We start from the raw sequence: 19,405 nt of genomic DNA on the forward strand, positions 1-19,405 counted from the left end.
AGCTGCGAGAAGACAAATCCCCCATGAAGGAATGCAGACAGATGCTGTGGGAACCTGACCCCCCCCCCCCCCCCCCCCCCCCCCCCGCCTTCGGATTGGTGGACTTAGCCTGGCGAGGACATCAACTGAAGGAGTCAATGTACTCTTCACTCTCCCTCGAGCTCCCTCCCACCTGTGATTCAACAGTGTATGAGTACCTCTGAAGATGGCTGCCCTCTCTAGGGGAAAACAGGGTCTCAGCCCATTGGAGTCTCATGTTGTGTGAATTGTTGATGTTCGTGCTTATAAGTTTGAGGTGTCTTTTGCATAGCAAAGCTACCCCCTGTCGGGAGCAACCCTGAAATGCCTTTTTTCCCTTCCCCCCCATTTATCCTCATGTAACCCTTTTCTGTCTAACTGAAATGAGCGCCTTCAATGGCAGCTCTCGTCGTCTGCCTGTATCTGTTTTGTTCTACATGTTGTGTGTGTGTAACCTTGGTCAGGCTGTACTGCGGAGTGAAATTTCTGTGCTTTGGGATGCTGGGGCACTCACAGTAAAGCTGATTCTGATTCTGGTATTGTACTCTTATTAGATCATGGTCAAGTAATTTGCCATAACTTACCTTCTTCATGACCAATGTGTCCATCACATAGAAAACATTCCACGGCAACCACACCGTCCTGTACTGGGTTAGGAATGGAGGTCGCTCAAAACGTAATGTTAAGGATGCTCCTCCATTGGCCAGGATGTCAAACCTGTGAGTACACCAGCCCCAAATGATCAAAGGTATGTTACTGGCAGACAACACCAAGCCCACAAGGCCTGTGGATATCAATCACATATTAGTGTCAACGTTTCCATGCAGATCAGAGCTAAGTAAACCAAAGTAAAATCATTTTGGGGGAAGCAAACAGAAAATGAGTACATACATTCCATCCCTGCGTGTTATAGTGAATCCATGATCAGGATAGTGAGCAAATGTCACATTGACTCCAATCAGAGGTGTTCCATCAGAAGTCAGCACCTGGCCTCTAATTACTGACACCAAGCTGCAAACAAAGACACAGTATTTATGACACGTATGGACCACCCTACTGAGCAGAAACATTTGTTATAGCAGATCTGGTGGAACATCAATCTTCTAATCCAATCCACCGTTATTTACTGTATATAGTAGGGCTGCTCGATTATGGCAAAAATAATAATCACGATTATGGTGACTGAAATTGAGATCACGATTATTTAGGACGATTTTTCAATTTATGTTGATTTTAATTGTTTTTATTCAGTCATAAAATTGCTCAGGGCACAATCTGGACCAAATTAAATAAGAAACAGGATGATCACTAAAATAACTCCTGATTCCCAGTATAAAAAGAACAATATACTTATAGCTCATAGTTTATGACCCAAGGACTGTAGACCTTGGTTTAACTCATTTAAGTCTAACCAGTACAGACCCAAATACCAATATCTTGCAAATACTGACAGCAAGAATTATACAGTGGCATTTATAACAAATAAATGCAAATAAATTGATGTTCACAAAATGTTGCATAACATTTATTGAGTCGTGTCAAGGTGCTGTAGGAGAGTGCACTAGCACCGTGTCCTCAGAGAGATTAGTTATTAGTTATCAGCGTGAGGAACTTATTTCTACCTTATTTATAAACTATTTATTTACAAGTCCATCAGTTAATGTAATAATTGTCCCAACCACAGCTGCGCCCCCACCCCTCAACCCGGTCTCTCAGCAATCAGGGGCAAGCTGCACGTGTGTTTAGCGCGCCGCACATTTAGCTGTTTTTAGCGGCTCAGGAGTCCGCAGGTGCGGTGTGTGTGTCACTCACTCTGGTTAATCCAACATGGAGCCGGCTCTGAGAGCCGTTTCTTTAGCGACTGACACATCACTACATCATTCCCTTTCCTAATGTCCTGAAGAACGGTCCGGAGCGCAGGCGGAGTGTTTAGCTAACCTGCAGCAGGAAATGTCGACGACAGTTATCCAGAAAGTAGCTAAGGGTTACCAGAGATGTTTCTGAGGTGTTCGCTAGGTACTTTTAAGATTTAAAAAGTCAAGAAGGGGGACTGAAAAGCTGCTAGAAATAGCGTCAAAGTCACTAAGTTGGCAACACTGTGGGAGGAGCGCTTCATTTGCAACTCAGGGCAGCGCAAGCGGGAGGAGCAAATAATCGGCTTGTTTTGTTTTTTATAATCGTTTAAAACTCAGATCGTAATCGTGATTAAAATTCGATTAATTGAGCAGCCCTAGTATATAGCACTTTAAACACAAATCTATTGACCAAAGTGCTGTACAGATGAAAACAAACCAGCAAAGTTAAAACACTAAAAGCAAACATAAAACACTAAAAACATACTGAAAGATAAATAAAAAACACAACACAGCATAAAACAAACAAGAGTGGATAACAACAATCAGGCAGTGTTAAACACAAGCAAATAAAAGTGCATCTTGAGAAGCGATTTAAAAACCACAAGCAAGGAGGCCTGTCTAATAAAAGTAGTTGGTTCCATAGTCTAGGTGCAGCAACAGTAAAGGACCTATCACCCCTCAGCTTCAGCCTTGTCCTTGGAACCATCAACGGTGGCTCATGTGGCAAAAGAATGTCTGATAGGTAAGAAGGTGCCAACCCATTTAAGGATTTATACGCCAACACCAGGTTCTTAAAACAAATTCTAAAAAAACACTGGGATCCAGTGAAGCTGTAGCGTTAAGGATTGGCTACTTATTTATTAAATGGTGTGATGTTCCATATAAATATGAAATATCAATCTGATTGGTCTTTGAATATTTTATTTAATATTCCTTTAGGTTCTTTGGCTTATTCAGGCAACATTTCTACTTCACACTAAGAGTTAACCTCTCTGAGTATCTGAGTGAAGGTGTGATTTCTGGATATGAGGCAAAAATGGATATGAGCCATTGCAGTTTGGGCCATTTTGTCTCGTTGTTTATCCACTCACCTGGATGTAATGCATAGGGGTCTTTAAGTTGTTTCTCATTCACTAAAGTTAACTTTGCTGCATTATCCTTTTGGTCACTTGGTGAAAAACTGCTGTAGTATGCTGAAAACATCGCTAGCTAACAACTTACGACATAACTCCAACACAATGACTGCTGAAAACAACATTATCTTATAGAGCCGGCATCTCTTTCTGCCTACGTGATGTGCGTGCATCCACCATTTTTTTAAACAAATAAGGGGTCTATGCAGTCTCTGGAGGACTTTCATGATTTGAGACGTTAGGACAATAGGTATATAGTCATTGAAGACAGATGGATTAGATTTTTTAGGTACTGGAACAAGGCAGGATATCTTCCACAGCACAGGAACCTTCTCTTAGGTCAGATTTGGCTCTGCAGAATCCCAAATCGCTGGTTTGCACAGGCTTTGAGGATTCTAGGACTGACACCACCTGTACCTGCAGACTTGTTCTGGTTTGTCTCTAGGTGCTTCATTACTTTACTGCTAGACACAAACAGGCAGGAGCGGGAGGTGAGGAGGGCACCAGCATCTCTTGAAGTGATTTACAGAACAAAGGCAAACATTTACAAGTGATTAAAGATACTAGGTGAAAACAACAGTGCCAAGTGGCTGCCCTCTGGTAGAGATTGGGGGGGGGGGGGGGCATGGGGGTAGAGCCAGTTGGCTGCTCTCTGGGAGTTCTACGATACGACGAGTGGTGGGTATTAAAATGAAGGACACGTCGTAACACAGATGCATGTGCAAGTTCGTAATATTCAAACATTGTTTTAATTTTATCTTAAAACAATGTTTGAATATTACGAACTTGCACATGGATTTTTAAGGAAAGGATTTTTAAACACAAATCTCCATTTCTAAAAGGTCAATAAAAAGTGTTAAAAAGGCAAGTGATTACATGTTTAAAAAAAATGGGGATTCTCAATTAAAACAGAAATGTCAGAGAATCAGAATCAGAATCAGAGAGAATTTTATTGCCAGCGCTCCAGCGAACCAGAGCATAGGAACTTGACTCCACAGAACAGCCTGACCAAGATTACACACACATATATAGACAGGACAAATACAGGCAGACCACGAGAGCAGCCATAACGGCGCTCATAATGTAAAAAGCTCCCAAACCAAAAGCATTCTGGTCCTTCATCTGTTTTAGAAGCCTAAAAAGCACTCTGGCTTTCGCACATCTATACTCAACAGTCTAAACTAAAACCACTAAAACCCTTAAAACACTAATGGAGCCAGCAATGAGACATGGCATGGATCTGGTCTCAATCTCTCTCTGAGTGTCAGTCTCCTTCTCTCTCTCTCCCTCCTCTGTGTGTGTGTGGAGTCTTTATCAGCTGCAGCGGGGTGATTACAAATGGCGTTTAGCTGAGTTGAGAGAGAAGTGTGCTGCTTTCTATGGTGCTGAAAGGTGGCCAGCACCAGAAGAAAGCTGGAGCTGTCCTGGGCTTGTCTACTGGTGGGATAAAAAGCCAGAGTTCGTAACACATGTGGACATCTTCATGTCTGAACATGGTGTTCAATATGAACAATCCACGAAGAGCACATGACAAACACCACTCAAATTCAGATCTGGTGTCCTCACTGCTGTTGCCCACGTGAGCGTTGAAGTCCCCCAGCAGAACGAGGGAGTCACTGGAGGGAGCGCTCTCCAGCCCCCCCTCCAAGGACTCCAAAAAGGGTGGGTAGCCTGAACTGTAGTTTTGATTACAGTCAGCACCCGTTCCCCCACACGTAGGCTGAGGGAGGCTACCCTCTCATTCACCGGGGTAAGCCCAAACGTACAGGCACCAAGAAGGGGGACAACTAGTATGCTCACCCCTGCCTGTCGCCTCTCAGTGGGAGCAACTCCAGAGTGGTAGAGTGTCCAGTCCTTCTCAAGGAAACTGGTTCCAGAGCTAGAGCCACACGTCGAGGTGAGTCCGACTATATCTAGTTGGGACCTCTCAACCTCACACACCAACTTAGGCTCCTTCCCCACCAGAGAGGTGACAATCCACGTACCAAGAGCCAGCTTCTGTAGTCAAGGATCAGACTGCAAACGTCCTCACCTTCGGCTACCACCCATCACACACTGCACCTGACCCCTTTGGCCTCTCCCACAAGTGGTGAGCCCATGGGAAGGGGGACCCACGTTTCCTCTTTGGGCTGTGCCCGGCCGGGGTCCACGACTGAAGGATTAGGCGCTCGCCGACGTACCCCAACTCCAGGCCTGGCTCCAGAAGGGGGCCCCGGTGACCCGCATCTGGGAGAGGGAACACTGTTTCCAATTGAAGTAATCATCATAAGAGGTATTTGGGCTGCACTTTGTCTGATCCCTCAAGTAGGACCTGTTTGCCATGGGTGACCCTACCAGAGGCATAGAGCCTCAGACAACTTAGCTCCTAGGATCACTGGGACACTCAAACCACTCCACTACGGTAAGATGGCAGCCTAGGGAGGGGCAAAGGGATCTACCGACAGCAGAAATAACAATGTGCATTACGTGGCTGTACCTGTGAGAAGTCACCAGAGAAAGGGTGATGAGCTCCACTGCAGCGGAAACACGTCAGGAACGAATAAACAAATAAAATACAATTTATCAAATGAAAGTTTTTATTTATTCCTGACGGGAACCTCTCCTCTGGCCCAACCACATTTATAGCCTCAGCAACTAGTTTGGTTCTGTTGCACTTCAGCAGCCATGTCTCAATCTCTCAAGTTTTCTTTCTTTCCGGGTAGAACGCAGGGAATCCCGTCACGTGCTGAGGTCATGACGTGACCAAAGATAGATAATTGAGGGCATTTCTGCATGCAAATGACTGAGAACGGGAACGAGCTCCTGGGTACGCACAGATGAGATTTACCATCAGACGAGTGCAAAGGAACGTGCGTACAAAAGGCCACTGCATGTTTCAAAAATCAGTCTTTGGACCGTTCGTACGACTATTCAACATTTCATTCATAGAATCAAAATCAGGACTTTTTCTATGAATGTTTGATGAATAAGGGCCCTGGTGTTCAGCACTAGGGAGAGACAGCTGTGATCAGCAGAACAATGACACTAAAATGTCAGGGAACTCTGAAATATATGTTTTACTTTAGATGAAAAGTGTGGAAGTCGTTCTGCCTTGACTGCCAGAAAATGGAAAGCTTCGCAATAATAGGTCTTAAAAAACAATTGGAGTAGTAATTCTAATTTTCCACTTGAACAGGTAAACATTGACGTGACAGATTTCTGCAGTTTATTCTAATCAGGGAATAAAAGACAGCAGTTGCTACTATTTTATTTTCTCATTAGATGTTCACCTTTCAATGAATCTTGATTCCCACAACCAACAAACCAACTAGTGATGGGAATTCTGGCTCTTTTTAGAGAGCCGGTTCTTTTGGCTCAGCTCACCAAAAAGAGCCGGCTCTTTCGGCTCCCAAGTGGCTCCTCAGATTTTCAGTTGCGTAGAGTACATTTATAACCAAAATAATGCAAAACTATGTGTAAAATGATTTACTAAATTTAAAAAATGCTATATATCAAATATTTATCATTTCTATGGATTTAATAACTGAACACTTTCAGAAATCTCCACTTTCCGACTGCTGGCGCTCATTTTCTCAACGTCTTCGTCACACTCTCCTCTCTCTCTCTCTCGCCATTTTCCTCCTCCTCATTCCCTCTCGTCTCCCTCCGCCCGCATGTGCTCTGCTGTGTGTCTGAGTCTTATTCTCCCTCTTCCCCACCCCTACTGCTCTGTGTGTGGACAGTCTGGACACGCAGTTACACATCTTGACCAATCACCTGTGGCTTTCACCAAAGCAAAAGGGGAGGGGGGGAGGGGGGGGGGGACGGCTCCCAATGACGAGCCGGCTCCCGTCGTTCACTTCAAAGAGCCGGCTCTTAGAGCCGGTTCGTTCGCGACCGACACATCACTAAAACCAACCACCCGCAGACTTGTGCACACACACACACACACACACACACACACACACACACACACTTGCATTTATATGTTTGTATGGACCTCCATTGACTTCCATTCATGTTAGTAACGCCACTATGCCTAACCCTAATCATAACCAATGGGGGTTGTTTCTTAACCCTAACCTAAACTAAAAGCTTATGCACACCAAAACCAAGTTTTAGGGTGCTTCGTACTGTGTGGACCAGCAAAATGTCCCCACACCGTAAAAATGTCCACGTTACAGGTTAAAGTTAACATTTGTCCACATAAACCTGTAAAGACAAGTATAGACACACACACACACACACACACACACACACACACACACACACACACACACACACACACACACACACACACACACACACACACACACACACACACACACACACACACAGTACCTTCTGTTGAATGGACTTTCTCCCATAAGGATGTGAGTAGATTCTGGACCAACCAGGAAGTGAATGCGCTGATGAAAAGATCTGGCAGCCTACCCGATATAAAGCACAACAGTCTAAATGATGCTGATATGTAGAATGATTTCTAACTTTTATGGCTTAGCCTTACTTGCTGAGGAGCCAGTGAGGATGGAGACTGGCTAAGCACCTCCACTGGGTCTGGTGAACCTTTGCAGTACAGCTGGTTCTGACAGGAAGGCAGCAGACAGCAGTCTGGATCCATACAGTCAGCCAGACTATCTAAAACATCCAACAGAGCGATACAGAAACAATGGAGAAAAAGGAAAAGTCAAAAGGATGATTAATGACTTTTTTAAGGTTCCTGATCATATTTTAAATCTTCAAGAACCATTTGTAATACTGAGATGTCATTTGTCTTGAATACAAATTATTTTCATCAGCCTGAATTTAAACCCAGAGATAAAACAATTAGTTTCATTGAAAATCCGCCCATGCCCGCTCCGACAAAACGTGCTTATAACAGGTGAGTCGGTTGCTGTATGGTAGTCCTGTAGAATCCGTCTTCACCTTCCACCTGCTGACGTGGGTTCGACTCCTGGTTGTGTCAGCAGTGATTTATGTAGCCAGCTGAAGAAGATTTCATGTTTTTATATTTTAGCTTTATTCGTTATTTTCTGCAAAATATTTTGTGTCCTCAAAATCTTTGAATTTGGTCCTTTCCAATGAGCATTTTACTTAATTTACTCTGCTCTCCTCACATGGACTCACACTGGCTAAACAAACAAAGAAAGTAAATAAAAAACCTTAGTCCTTACTTTTTAAACAGTTTACCAATAGAGTTGAAAACATAATACTGGCCAGTGTACATAAAAAAGAAGAAAAGTTACTGCTCAGACCGGGATGCAAACCTGTGCACTACCAAATCCAGCCAAAGCCACATGTGCTAGCCAAGGGAGACAGGTTTCAGACCAGAGACTTGTTTCTGGGAGAGGACCAGGGCTTGATAGCAAGGTTAGTTTCCATTGACGCTTTACAGGATTTTCAAAGTAAAACACAAATTGGCAGCTGAAACCCGTTAAGTTCTATGTAGATGTAGATGAAAATAAGTCAGACAAATCCATAATTAATGGGTGGATGGGCGTAGCGATAGATGGGTGGGTGGGTAAATGCATTGCTCCAAAAATAAAGGAACACAAAAATAAGACATCTAGCTCTAAATGAATGAAACATTCCTATTAAATATGTTGTTCTTTACATAGTTGAATGTGCTGTAAATAAAATCACACAAAAATTGTCAATGGAAATCAAATGCATCAAGCCATGGAGGTCTGGAAGAACACACCACAGACGGATCCAATTTAAACGTACCGTATTTTCCGGACTACAAGCCGCTACTTTTTCCCCACGCTTTGAACCATGCGGCTTATAATGAGGTGCGGCTTTAGTCAACCAGAAAGGATGGATGCTGGAAAGTCTAATGAAGGAATGGTTAAAGGAGTGCTACGGAAAGCGCCCAGGAGGATTTTTTTCACAGTAAAACGGCGCTGCTTGTTTTCCCAGCTTCACCCCGGGATGATGACAGCAACACGGACAGTGACACTGACATCGCCACAGAAAAGGTATGTGACGAAGCTCTTCAGAGGCTGTTCAACTCCGACACTGAAGATGATGACTTCAGTGGTTTCAGTGCACAGGAGGACGATGAATAAAGTAATCAATACATTTTTTGTTTTGTTTGATACTGATCAGTTCAGTTAAACTATGTTTTCAATTCAGTAGATATCTGCGGCTTTTAGCCCGGTGCGGCTTATATTGAGGTGCGCTCTATAGTCCGGAAATTACGGTTAGATCTTGAAAGCAATTTAAAAATGATCTAATCTAATTTAGATACCACTTTTAGCATCAATTTATAACTAGGTATCGATTCTTTTGACAACACTACTTGGAATACTGTTCCTCTTCTCCCAAACTAACCCAGCCATCATTATTATTGTCACTGAGGCTATGTTGGGCCACCCCCCTGCTAGCAGTGATTTTTTTCCTGTGGTTCCTCCCCCTCCTGCTGCAATTGCCACGGTTTGCACCCCCGGGGCTGAATCCATCACCAGTGGAGTTTTCATCGCCACCATATCCCCCCCCCCCCCCCCCCCCCCACCACAGTGGAGCAAGGGATCAGACCCAGTACGAGCTGCTCGAGCCCCCCGCCACGTCTCTTTCCCCGACCACGGACACGGTGACGTGGAACATCGGACAAGGGCTGGATGGGCTGCTTGTGTAACCGCGTCGTCGCTGACAGACTCCCTGTTGCTGCGCGCTGAAGCCACGCTTTCCGTCCCGCTAGAAGACCACAGATCATCCTCGGAAAGGAAATATTCTTCCTCCGAGTCCGAATCTGCCAGTACTAGACGAAGAGCTTCGTCAGCACTGAGCATTCCTCTCGGCATTGTGTTTTTTTCCTCTACCACTCGCTCGCTCTCACTCGCTCTGACACCCTCTGCCACTGGTGGGCGGGGTTCAAGCTCTAACTACTCCAAAAGTTTGAATAGTAACACACCCACAAATGCTGCTTCGATTGAAGTTACAGGTGTCTGCCACCCCGCAGTGTAACATATTAACTTCATGAGGGCTCAATTATGCTGCTGTGGCTTATTAAGTCCAACATTGCTGCTTGTCCAACATGTCTGCTATGTTCCTACCTTTGTATGTGTGTGTATGAAGGTGCAACCTAGAACAATTAATAGAACTGATAGCAAACTCTACATACTTCAAATGTGATGGAACCATCTATAAACACCTGGAAGGCTTTGCCATGGGAAACCCATTATTAGCTACCCTTGTAAATCTTTCATGGAAAAGCAAAAAGCAATGGCAACTACACCCACCCCCCAACTGCAAAATCAAGTTAGTAAGTTAAAGCCATTCTGTTTATTGTTTAAAATATTATTTATTTTTGATGAATGTAACCAACCTTGACACAAATACTTTTTCTATTATTTTGGAAAACTGAGGTTTATGTGAAGTGGACACCCCTACAGTATATGGTTCATAAATGTTGGGTTGGTGGGTGGATAGATAGGTGCATGGATGAGTCACTGAACAGAAGGGTGGGTGAATGGACAAACAGGCAACTATACCTCCTTCATTGTCTTTGCCGTCATTACAAAGCATTTCCATGGCAACGTGGCAGCCATCCCCTCTCCATCCTGGCTGGCAGATGCAATGCCATCCACTAGACTCCAGAGTACATCGGCCATTGTTGTTGCATAGACCTGGGCAGCCTTCTGTTCACAGGAACAGAAATTCATTCAGAAACACTACGTGACTCATTCTGTACAATAGCCCTCAATCTAAAAAAGCTAGCAAGCTGAACACTTTTGTACTCTTTATGCTAACTGGAACAGAACTGAGACAATGCTTGTGTTTTGAAAACATCACAAGGTTGACATTTTTGTAGAATTGGGACCAGAGAGAATTTTATTCACTGTTAAGAGAAATGTGCCCTTAAGTCTAAATAAACAGCAGACAGAAACATAAACACAATTCTGAACTAAAGAAACAAACAGTCCTGGCCTCAGGAACAGACCTAATTGAGTGTCTAATAACCATCTTTGGTATTTCTTACTGTGTCTAGTTTCTAATTCCATAATGGAACCAAATGGAACCAAAGAACCAAAATGGAATTAAGTCTAATAATCATTTTATTAATTTGGGGGATAACTGAAGAAATTCGATTTCTGGTTTGTTCTAAATACTGTTTTCAGTAATGTTCAAAATGTATATCAGCTTGAGTGGGAAAAAACACTGGACTTCAAAAGCCTGATTAAATTAATCAAGTTATTGAAATAAGTTTTATTCTGTGCAATTAATATGTTTTCCTATAAATGGATATAAAATTAAATAACAGACATTTATCAACACTTAAACAACTGACAATTGGCTGGTGAAAATTTTCATATTGTAGTTTCACATGAACTGATATTATGAGAGCTGTTGGTCACAACAGCTACTGTATGTAAACATTCTATTAGCATCTGAAAAACAACAAAAACCTGTTTAAGACAAATGATAAAAATGACACCTGGACACAAAATAATAATATGGAATAATTGGAAAGCATAAATAAATGTAACCGTTACAGATGGCGGAGAGACAAGATGGTGGCATGTGTGTAGGACGCGCACGTTTCGCTCCCAACCGGTTTTCCTAATTATGGTATTTTTCAGTCTTTTCTATCAAACTCGACACCTATTGCTGCACTTTAAATGAGAATGATATCGACAAATGATAAATGACCCAAACTTGTATGGCTCCTTTCAGAGTCAGAGGACTCATTACCATTCACAAACACTCAAACATTGATGGTGATGAACTACAAGATAGCCACAGCTGCCCTGGGGAACACTGACATGAGCTAGGCTTTCGAGCACAGGTGCCACCGGTCCCTCCGACCATCACCAGCAATCAAGGTAGGTTAACTGTCTTGTCCAAGGATACAAAAGCAGAATTCTCTGCCAGGAGCTGGGATCAAACCTGCAACATTCTGATTACTTGACAACCCACAATACCTTTTGAGCTACTGCTGATCAGCTACTGCTTTAGATCCAGGGGCTTTGTTGCACTGGAAAGTTCAGCAGAATGGCAGCAAATCTCAAAAGGAACAAAAGTACTTGCTCTGCAGCCTCTAATGCAGGTAGGTCCTCAGGTCGGAGTGATTATTTTGCCACTGAAGCTTCAGCCTTATCTTAATTTGGGCCAGCAGTAGCTCAGTAGGTAGTGTTGGTTTGGATTGCAGGATCAGTAGAAGAAAATTCTTTATTGAGTTCTTGGGCAAGACACTTAACCCACCTCGTCTGTTGGTGGTGGTTGAAGGGACTGGTGGTGCCTGTGCTCAGCAACCTTGCCTTTATCAGTGTGCTCTAGGGTAGCTGTGGATACAACCAGCGTGCAAATGTGCGTGTGAATGGATGTATGATACACTGTAGAGTAAAGCGCTTTGGAATCCTCTGGCTCTGAAAGGCTCTATATAAATACAGCTCATTTACCATTTAGCTACACCAACTTCAAGCCCTAGCAAGATGGAGATGTCGAAGTTGAAGGATGAAATGCTCAAGGCACTGAAATCATAGGGTAATGGAGGTGGACAGCGGACTGTTTACCTGGTCTTACGAGGTTACCTACCCTGCAGAACATAGAATTTAATATCTTAACTTGACAGACTGAATATGCATTTTCTAAATCATACTGTGAATACTATGAGCATAGAGAGAGAGAGCGGGACCTCTGCTCACACATCAGCTACATTTAAAGTCAACCACTGTTGGAATTTCGGGGAATTAATTGTTTGGACAATGAAATTATCAATTCACGTTTTAGTTGGTTTTATTGATTGTTGTATTTGTCTGAATCTGCCTCCATTGGATTTTTTTTTTCAACGGTGAGTCCAAATCTGGTTGAGGAACTAGAAAAGGATATCTCTTGTGTCCAAGACTGTTTCTGCAATCTGCAAATCAGAAAATCTCCCAAACTATAATGTTTTCCAGCCAAGATCTTTAAGAAACTTTCAGCACCTCTCTCACCATTGCTGTTGTCGGCATTTAATGAGCCCTCAACTGTTTGGTCACTTCCGCCAACTATTTGTCAAGCTATTATTTCTGAGCTTTTGAAAAAGATAAAAGCCCCTTATGATGCCGCTCTTACTGACTGCTGTGGCTTTTAAACGCCACCTTGCCATGGTGGAGGGAATTGAATGTCCCAATGATACTAGGAGCTAAGTTGTCTGAGGCTTTGTGCTTCTGGTAGGGTCACCCATGGCAAACAGGTCCTAGGTGGGGGATCAGACAAAGAACTGCCCAAAGACCCCTTATGAGGAAAGACATAGGTGTTCCAATGCCCGGATGCAGGTCATAGAGGCCCCCTCAGGAGCCAGGCCTGGAGGTGGGGAACGCTGGCAAGTGCCTTGTGGCCAGGCTTTCGCCCACGGAGCCCAGCCGGGCACAGCCAAATGAGGAAATGTGGGTCCCCCATTCCATGAGCTCACCACTCGTGGGAGGGGCCAAAGAGGTCAGGTGCAGAGTATGATGGGTGGTAGTCAAGGGCAGGGATCTTTTGCAGTCTGATCCTCAGCTACAGAGGCTGTCTCGTGGCATGTGGAATGTCACCTCTCTGGTAGGGAAGGAGCCTGAGTTGGTGTGTGAGGTTGAGAAGTTCTGACCAAATAGAGCCTGACTCACCTCAACACATGGCTCTGGCTGGAACCAGTTTCATTGAGAGGGGTCGTACACTCTACCACTCTGAAGTTGCACCCACTGAGAGGCACTGAGCAGGACTGGGCATACTTGTTGACTCAATCTTGGTGCCTGTACGTTGGGGTTTAACCCGTTGAACGAGAGGGTAGCCTCCCCCCGCCTATGTGTGGAGGATGGGTCCTGACTGTGATTTGTGTTTATGCACCAAATTACACTTCAGCCTTCCCACCCTTTTTGGGAACCTCGGAGGGGGTGCTGGAAAGTGCTCCTTCGGGGCCTCCCTTGTTCTGCTGGGGGACTTTAATGCTCACGTAGACAATGACAGTGAGACCTGGAGAGGTGTGGTGGGGAGGAATGACCACCTTGATCTGAATACGAATGGTGTTTTATTATTGGATTTCTGTGCTAGTCATGGATTGTCCATAATAAACACCATGTTCAGACATAAAGGTGTCCATATATGTTCCTTGCACTAGTATAACAAAGGATGCAGCTTGATGATAGACTTTGTTGTTGTTTCATCTGATCTGCAGCCGCATGGCATGTCTTTGACATCCTGGTCAAGAGAGGGGCAGAGCTGTCAACTGACTACAGCCTGGTGGTGAGTTGGCTCCAGTGGTGGGGGAGGATGCTGGTCAGACCTGGCAGGCCCAAACATATTGTGAGGGTCTGCTAGGAACATCTGGCAGAGTTTCTTGTCAGAAGGAGCTTCAATTCCCACCTCCGACAAAACTTCCAAAACGTTCCGGGGAGGCGGGGGACATTGAGTCTGAATGGTACCTGTTCCGTGCCTCCATTGTTGAGGCAGCCGACCAGTGCTGTGACTGCAGGGTCGTCAGTGCTGGTGTCGTGGCGGCAATCCCCAAACCCGCTGGTGGACACGGGGGTTAGGGACGCTGTCAAGCTGAAGAAAGAGTCCTGTTGGCCTGTGGGAATCGAGGCAGCGGATAGGTATCGGCAGTCAAAGCGGAATGCAGCTCGGGTGGTCGCGAAGACAAAAACCCAGGTGTGGGAGGAGTTCCGTGAGACCATGGAGCAAGATTTCCACACGGCTTTGAAGAGATTCTGGTAGACCATCCGGTGCCACAGGAGGGGAAAGCAGTGTTCTACCAACACTATTTATAGTGATGTGCTGCTGACCTCTACTCGGAGCATTGTGGATCGGAGGTCACTGAGGTGGCCATAAAGCTCCTCGGTGGCAAGGCTCCAGAGGTGGATGAGATTTGCTCATTAAGGCTCTGGATATTGTAGGGCTGTGTTCGTCCGTTTTCTTCCTTGTGTTTGTATTATGATTTGGCATAATTTGGAAACCTGATTTGTGTCTATTTATATTATTTTTGTTTGATCCAATATATCTGGGTGGGTGGGGTTGTGAATTTATGTTATTTTAGGTGTGTTTTATTTAAATAATAAAAAAAATGCTTAGATGAGCCTAAGGAGCAAGAGGCCTTTCAGAAGGTCACCTTGAGGAGAAAGTAGTTTGAGACAGCAGGATTTGAAGTCTTATTTCCTGATGTTTTAACATCTCGCTTTAGAGACAGCAACACAACTACCACTGACTCTGCTTTGCAATGTTTATGTTTTATCTCTACAAATAACACAAGCCTGAAGGACTTCTGTCATGTTGTGGAGTTGCTAATGCTAACAGTTAGCTTCTGCTAGTCAAGACATCTTTTGCTGTTTCTTGGAAGCTAAACCAACACCAGCCTTTCATAAATGAAAATGGGTGATTCCATGAAAGTTAATTCACAGTGTGATGTAGATCTGTCAGGCTTTTCCAATTGGAGAGTTTCACGTCTACTTTCTATCAAAGGCTAATGCAGGACGTTTGGTTAGAAGACTAGTTTCATGTTCAGCCTGCATGAAAAATTCAGAGTGGCCAATTTTAATCAGAGATAATAATTAAAACTTTTTTTTCCAGTGTTTCACACTTTTAATAAAAAGACCCTGTTAAAAAACCTTTATAGATGATAGTAAAATCATATTTACAAATGTACAAACAACTAAAAGCAAACAAAAAAAAAATCATGATTAAAACACAAAAGTAATTGATGACATAATTTTCTTTCTTGGAAAAGAGATTAGAAATATATGTTTATAAATTTTAAAATATGGATTAAATTAGTCCTTTTCATTAACAAATTGTATCGAGTTATAATTCAAGTGATAGAAAATATAGTTAAGAGCCATGTGAAAAGACAATAAGTAGACGAGATGTTAGCACACAAAGTATAGGAAGGCTTATCTATACTTTCTGGCTCTATGTGGCATTCCTGAGTCACAGAACATAGTGAGTGTTCAATAAAGTAAACAAGACAAATGCAGAGTACTAAATATGGGGGTGGGGGTGGGGGTGGGGGGGGCAAGGGAGAGAGAGATGAATGGATGTACAGAAGACTGAATAAACACACAATCAAGCAGGAGGAAGAAAAACATAACTGATGTTTCACACCTGTGGTATATGACTGAATGTGTTTCTGCTTTGTGTTTACTGTGAGCAAATGTTTTTTTACTTTCCACGTTTCTGTACAATTGTAAAACGAAACAAGCATGATAAAAACGGAGTAAAGTAAAATGCAAATGGAATTTTAAAACACAGTAAGACAAAACAAGGACCAAATCAACAGCAAGGAGAAAAACTGAAGCCAAAGTGGACTGACTCAGAAGTTCACAGAAAAGAAACTTTGGGACAGTATGGCCTTCATGAAGTCTTTGGTTTGAATTACCTTTAAATCCTGAGATTAGGAGAGGGCAATGGGAAGAGAGGGAGGAAAATTAGGAAAAGGAAAAAAATCAAAATGAAAACAGAACTGCCAAATGTATAACCTATTTAATGCAAAAATGACAGCAAAACGGAAAAGGAAGGAGAAGCTGGGATCGAATCGTGAAAATAGAAATGTAAATGATGACTGAGAAGGGAGAATCCACACCCCAGTAAATAACATGTTTAAAACTAGAAACCATCACTTTTATATGAGAAGCTAAGCATGATGATTTAGTAACACTGCTCTATTTCACAGATTGAAACAATGTGATCTGTTTTAGTTAATCCTGGTTGGGAAATAACTTGTAGAAGGACATTTTACACATAAATGATAATGAACTTATTAAGAATAGACCTGCTGGTGGTGTACATTTGTATGTTTCCTTCACTAATTGTGTGATTATGTGTTGAATTTGTCACAGCAGACAATCACACGCAACCTCTTTAATCATCAGGGAGATCCACTGACCCCCAGATGCTGACCTTGCACATTTGGGACCAAACTGGAGGATGTTTTATTCACTGCATTCTCCTCATCCTCCTCCTTCAATTGGACTTCTGTGCTCGTCGTGGATTGTCCATAATGAACACCATTGTTACAGCTGCTGCTTGTCTGCACCAGGAGGGGACTGGGGATTGGCACTACTCCACCTACACTACCACAGGCAGTTCCTTTCCCCACCAGCATTCTGAACAGAGGCACTCTGGCTTTGGGCTGCCAATCAAGTGTGGTGCGGTCATGATGGCGGCACACAATGTTTGCTCCGCATGTAACAGCTGCAGTTCTGCTTACCAACGACTCGAGGACGGTATTCATCAGCTCAAGATGAGTGTTCAACAGTTGAAAGATGACAGGAGGACCAAGGATAAACTCCTGATCAGCTTTATGTCTGTTGCACTTGATCAATCCAAGTGTATCTCCCAACTCCAGAACTCTCGCGCTCACCAGTTGGTCATTTCCCCTCCCTCCGGGCAGGCTCCTGCTTCAGACACTGACGCAACTCTTCCGCTTACAATATCAGCTAATGTTGGACCTAATAATGCTAGTGCTGGACCCAATCATGGGTTGACTGCATGGCTGGACCTTCAGAATCTGTGAACGAATTAGCGCCGTTCCTGCTGAGACTTCTCTGCGTCACGCCTCCTCCCCTTCTTCTGCATCTGTGCCGGTTCCACCTGGGGACGAGTGGATTCGGGTGGGTGCAAGACCCAAGACCCGGGTTTTAGCCTCTACGCCGGTTCATTCTGGCTCACAAGCCCATCCATCCTGGTCGCAGGTTGTGCGGAACGGTCGGAAACGGTACTATCCTCAGTTACCGGAGTCATTACAGCCTCATCTGGAGCTTTCCAATCGTTTTTCACCCTTGTCTACTGGAGCTTCTAACCTTCCACCTGGTGAAACTGCAGACCCGCCGGCAGCTGGCCGGGCGGCACGTTCTTCACCTCCGAGAGCGGCGTCCCACAAACCGGGCAGAAACTTCGCCATCCGGACGCAGCAGGTATCTGGGTCGTCTTCGTCTGACCGTCGCAGGCTGCTACTGAATGCAGTTATTCGCAGACGTTCTGGATCTGTTTATTCAGAAACCCGTCCTTCAGATGAGACTCAGCATAAGTTCCAGTCTGACGTTACAGCCACTCAGCCTGGTACCGCATCAGAAGCTGCAGTTCAGCGCCAGCTGGGATCAGGACGTGGCGGTCCTGGTGCAGCTCCATCTGCTTTGGTCCTCGGGTGCTCTATGGTGAGGCATGTCCATTTTGCTGGTGCGAAAACTTTTTGCTATTCTGGTGCACGAGTATTGGATATTGATTCTAAAATCCCACTACTGCTGGACCAAAACCCTGCTGCTTCAGCTGTTATTCTACACATCGGCCACAACGACCTGAGGAACATGCAGTCAGAGATACTCAAATCTGATTTTAAGTGCATTATTGACACTTTTCTTCAATCAGGTCAGCGACTCATACAGTGCGTTTACATGCAGCCAGTAACCCTTTTAAAACCCGAATATTCAAAATAACCCGGTTCTGCAGGTCCATGTAAACACTGCCAAAAACCCGGATATGCTCATAACCGTTTTTTTTAAAACCTGGTTACTACACCTGGGGTAACCCTTTTCTAACCCGAATGTTTGGTCGTGTAAACGCATATTGGAATATCCCCATCAAAGCGTGTGTTCTGCACATGCTCTGTTCGCAAGGAATCTTGGACTTTTGAGTAGCGAGACGTCTTGTATGCGCCAGAACTCCGGAAGTAAACAACAAGTTGGGAGCAACATGGCGAGTCGCGGCACAGCACCACACTTTTGGAGTGACGAGGAAACTAAAGCGCAAACAAACGCGGTCGCTATCTCTTCCGAACTGGGAAACATGTTGTTTTCACGGATACCGGAACAAGAAGAACCAGAAATGACGCATATTGCGTCTGGACGTAGTCCATACGTCCTGACGCTTCCCCAACCTCCGCATTTACATCGGGTTATGCAAGTTAGAGGTAACTCTTTCCATTTATGCTTGTAAACGGGTTATTCTGATCAACTCAGAAACCCGAATACCGACCTTAACCCGATCCTAACCCGGATATTGGCTGCATGTAAACGTAGTCATTATCTCTGGCCCTTTGCCTTGCCCCAGCTTCAGAGACGTCAAGTTCACTCGTGCTCTTCAGCTTCACACATGGCTGAAGTGCTACTGCTGTAAACTTGGCATTCTGTTCATGGACAACTTTATGGCCTTTTTTAATCGCTCATATCTTTTTAAATCTGATGGGGTTCATCCAAACTCACTAGGGTCTCGTATCCTGACCAAGAATATAGAATTTACATTAACCTCATCCAATATAAATCTGGACTGATGTTCAGTGAGTCCGCTCCATATTAGTGATTATCATTATGCATCACTGATGCCTGTTATTATTACCCATAGGCCTAATCACAGCAATTCTAAAGGGAAGTGCAGGAATCTAAACAATGTACATTTGGTTCGGACTCTGCCTTCTAGACCAAAACAAGATTACATCAAGATGTCCTTCCTTAATGTCAGATCAATAACTAA

General features: G+C 44.0%; 1 protein-coding gene across 12 annotated transcripts in view; it reads right to left on the reverse strand.

Annotated features, from left to right (window-relative positions):
• Nucleotides 1–19,405, reverse strand: part of tenm3 (teneurin transmembrane protein 3) — a 251,798-nt gene that overhangs the window by 116,396 nt on the left and 115,997 nt on the right. For all 12 annotated transcript variants that reach the window (XM_054751727.2, XM_015954354.3, XM_015954353.3 and 9 more), the window contains 5 exons: nucleotides 10,480–10,626; nucleotides 7,494–7,624; nucleotides 7,328–7,416; nucleotides 910–1,029; nucleotides 603–735 (listed from right to left, as the gene is read on the reverse strand). In XM_054751727.2, the coding sequence (XP_054607702.2) occupies nucleotides 603–735; nucleotides 910–1,029; nucleotides 7,328–7,416; nucleotides 7,494–7,624; nucleotides 10,480–10,626 (620 nt within the window). The remainder of the gene's footprint in view (nucleotides 1–602; nucleotides 736–909; nucleotides 1,030–7,327; nucleotides 7,417–7,493; nucleotides 7,625–10,479; nucleotides 10,627–19,405) is intronic.

This window comes from Nothobranchius furzeri, chromosome 7, assembly GCF_043380555.1.
Source record: "Nothobranchius furzeri strain GRZ-AD chromosome 7, NfurGRZ-RIMD1, whole genome shotgun sequence".
In the NCBI taxonomy this organism is placed as follows: Eukaryota; Metazoa; Chordata; class Actinopteri; order Cyprinodontiformes; family Nothobranchiidae; genus Nothobranchius; species Nothobranchius furzeri.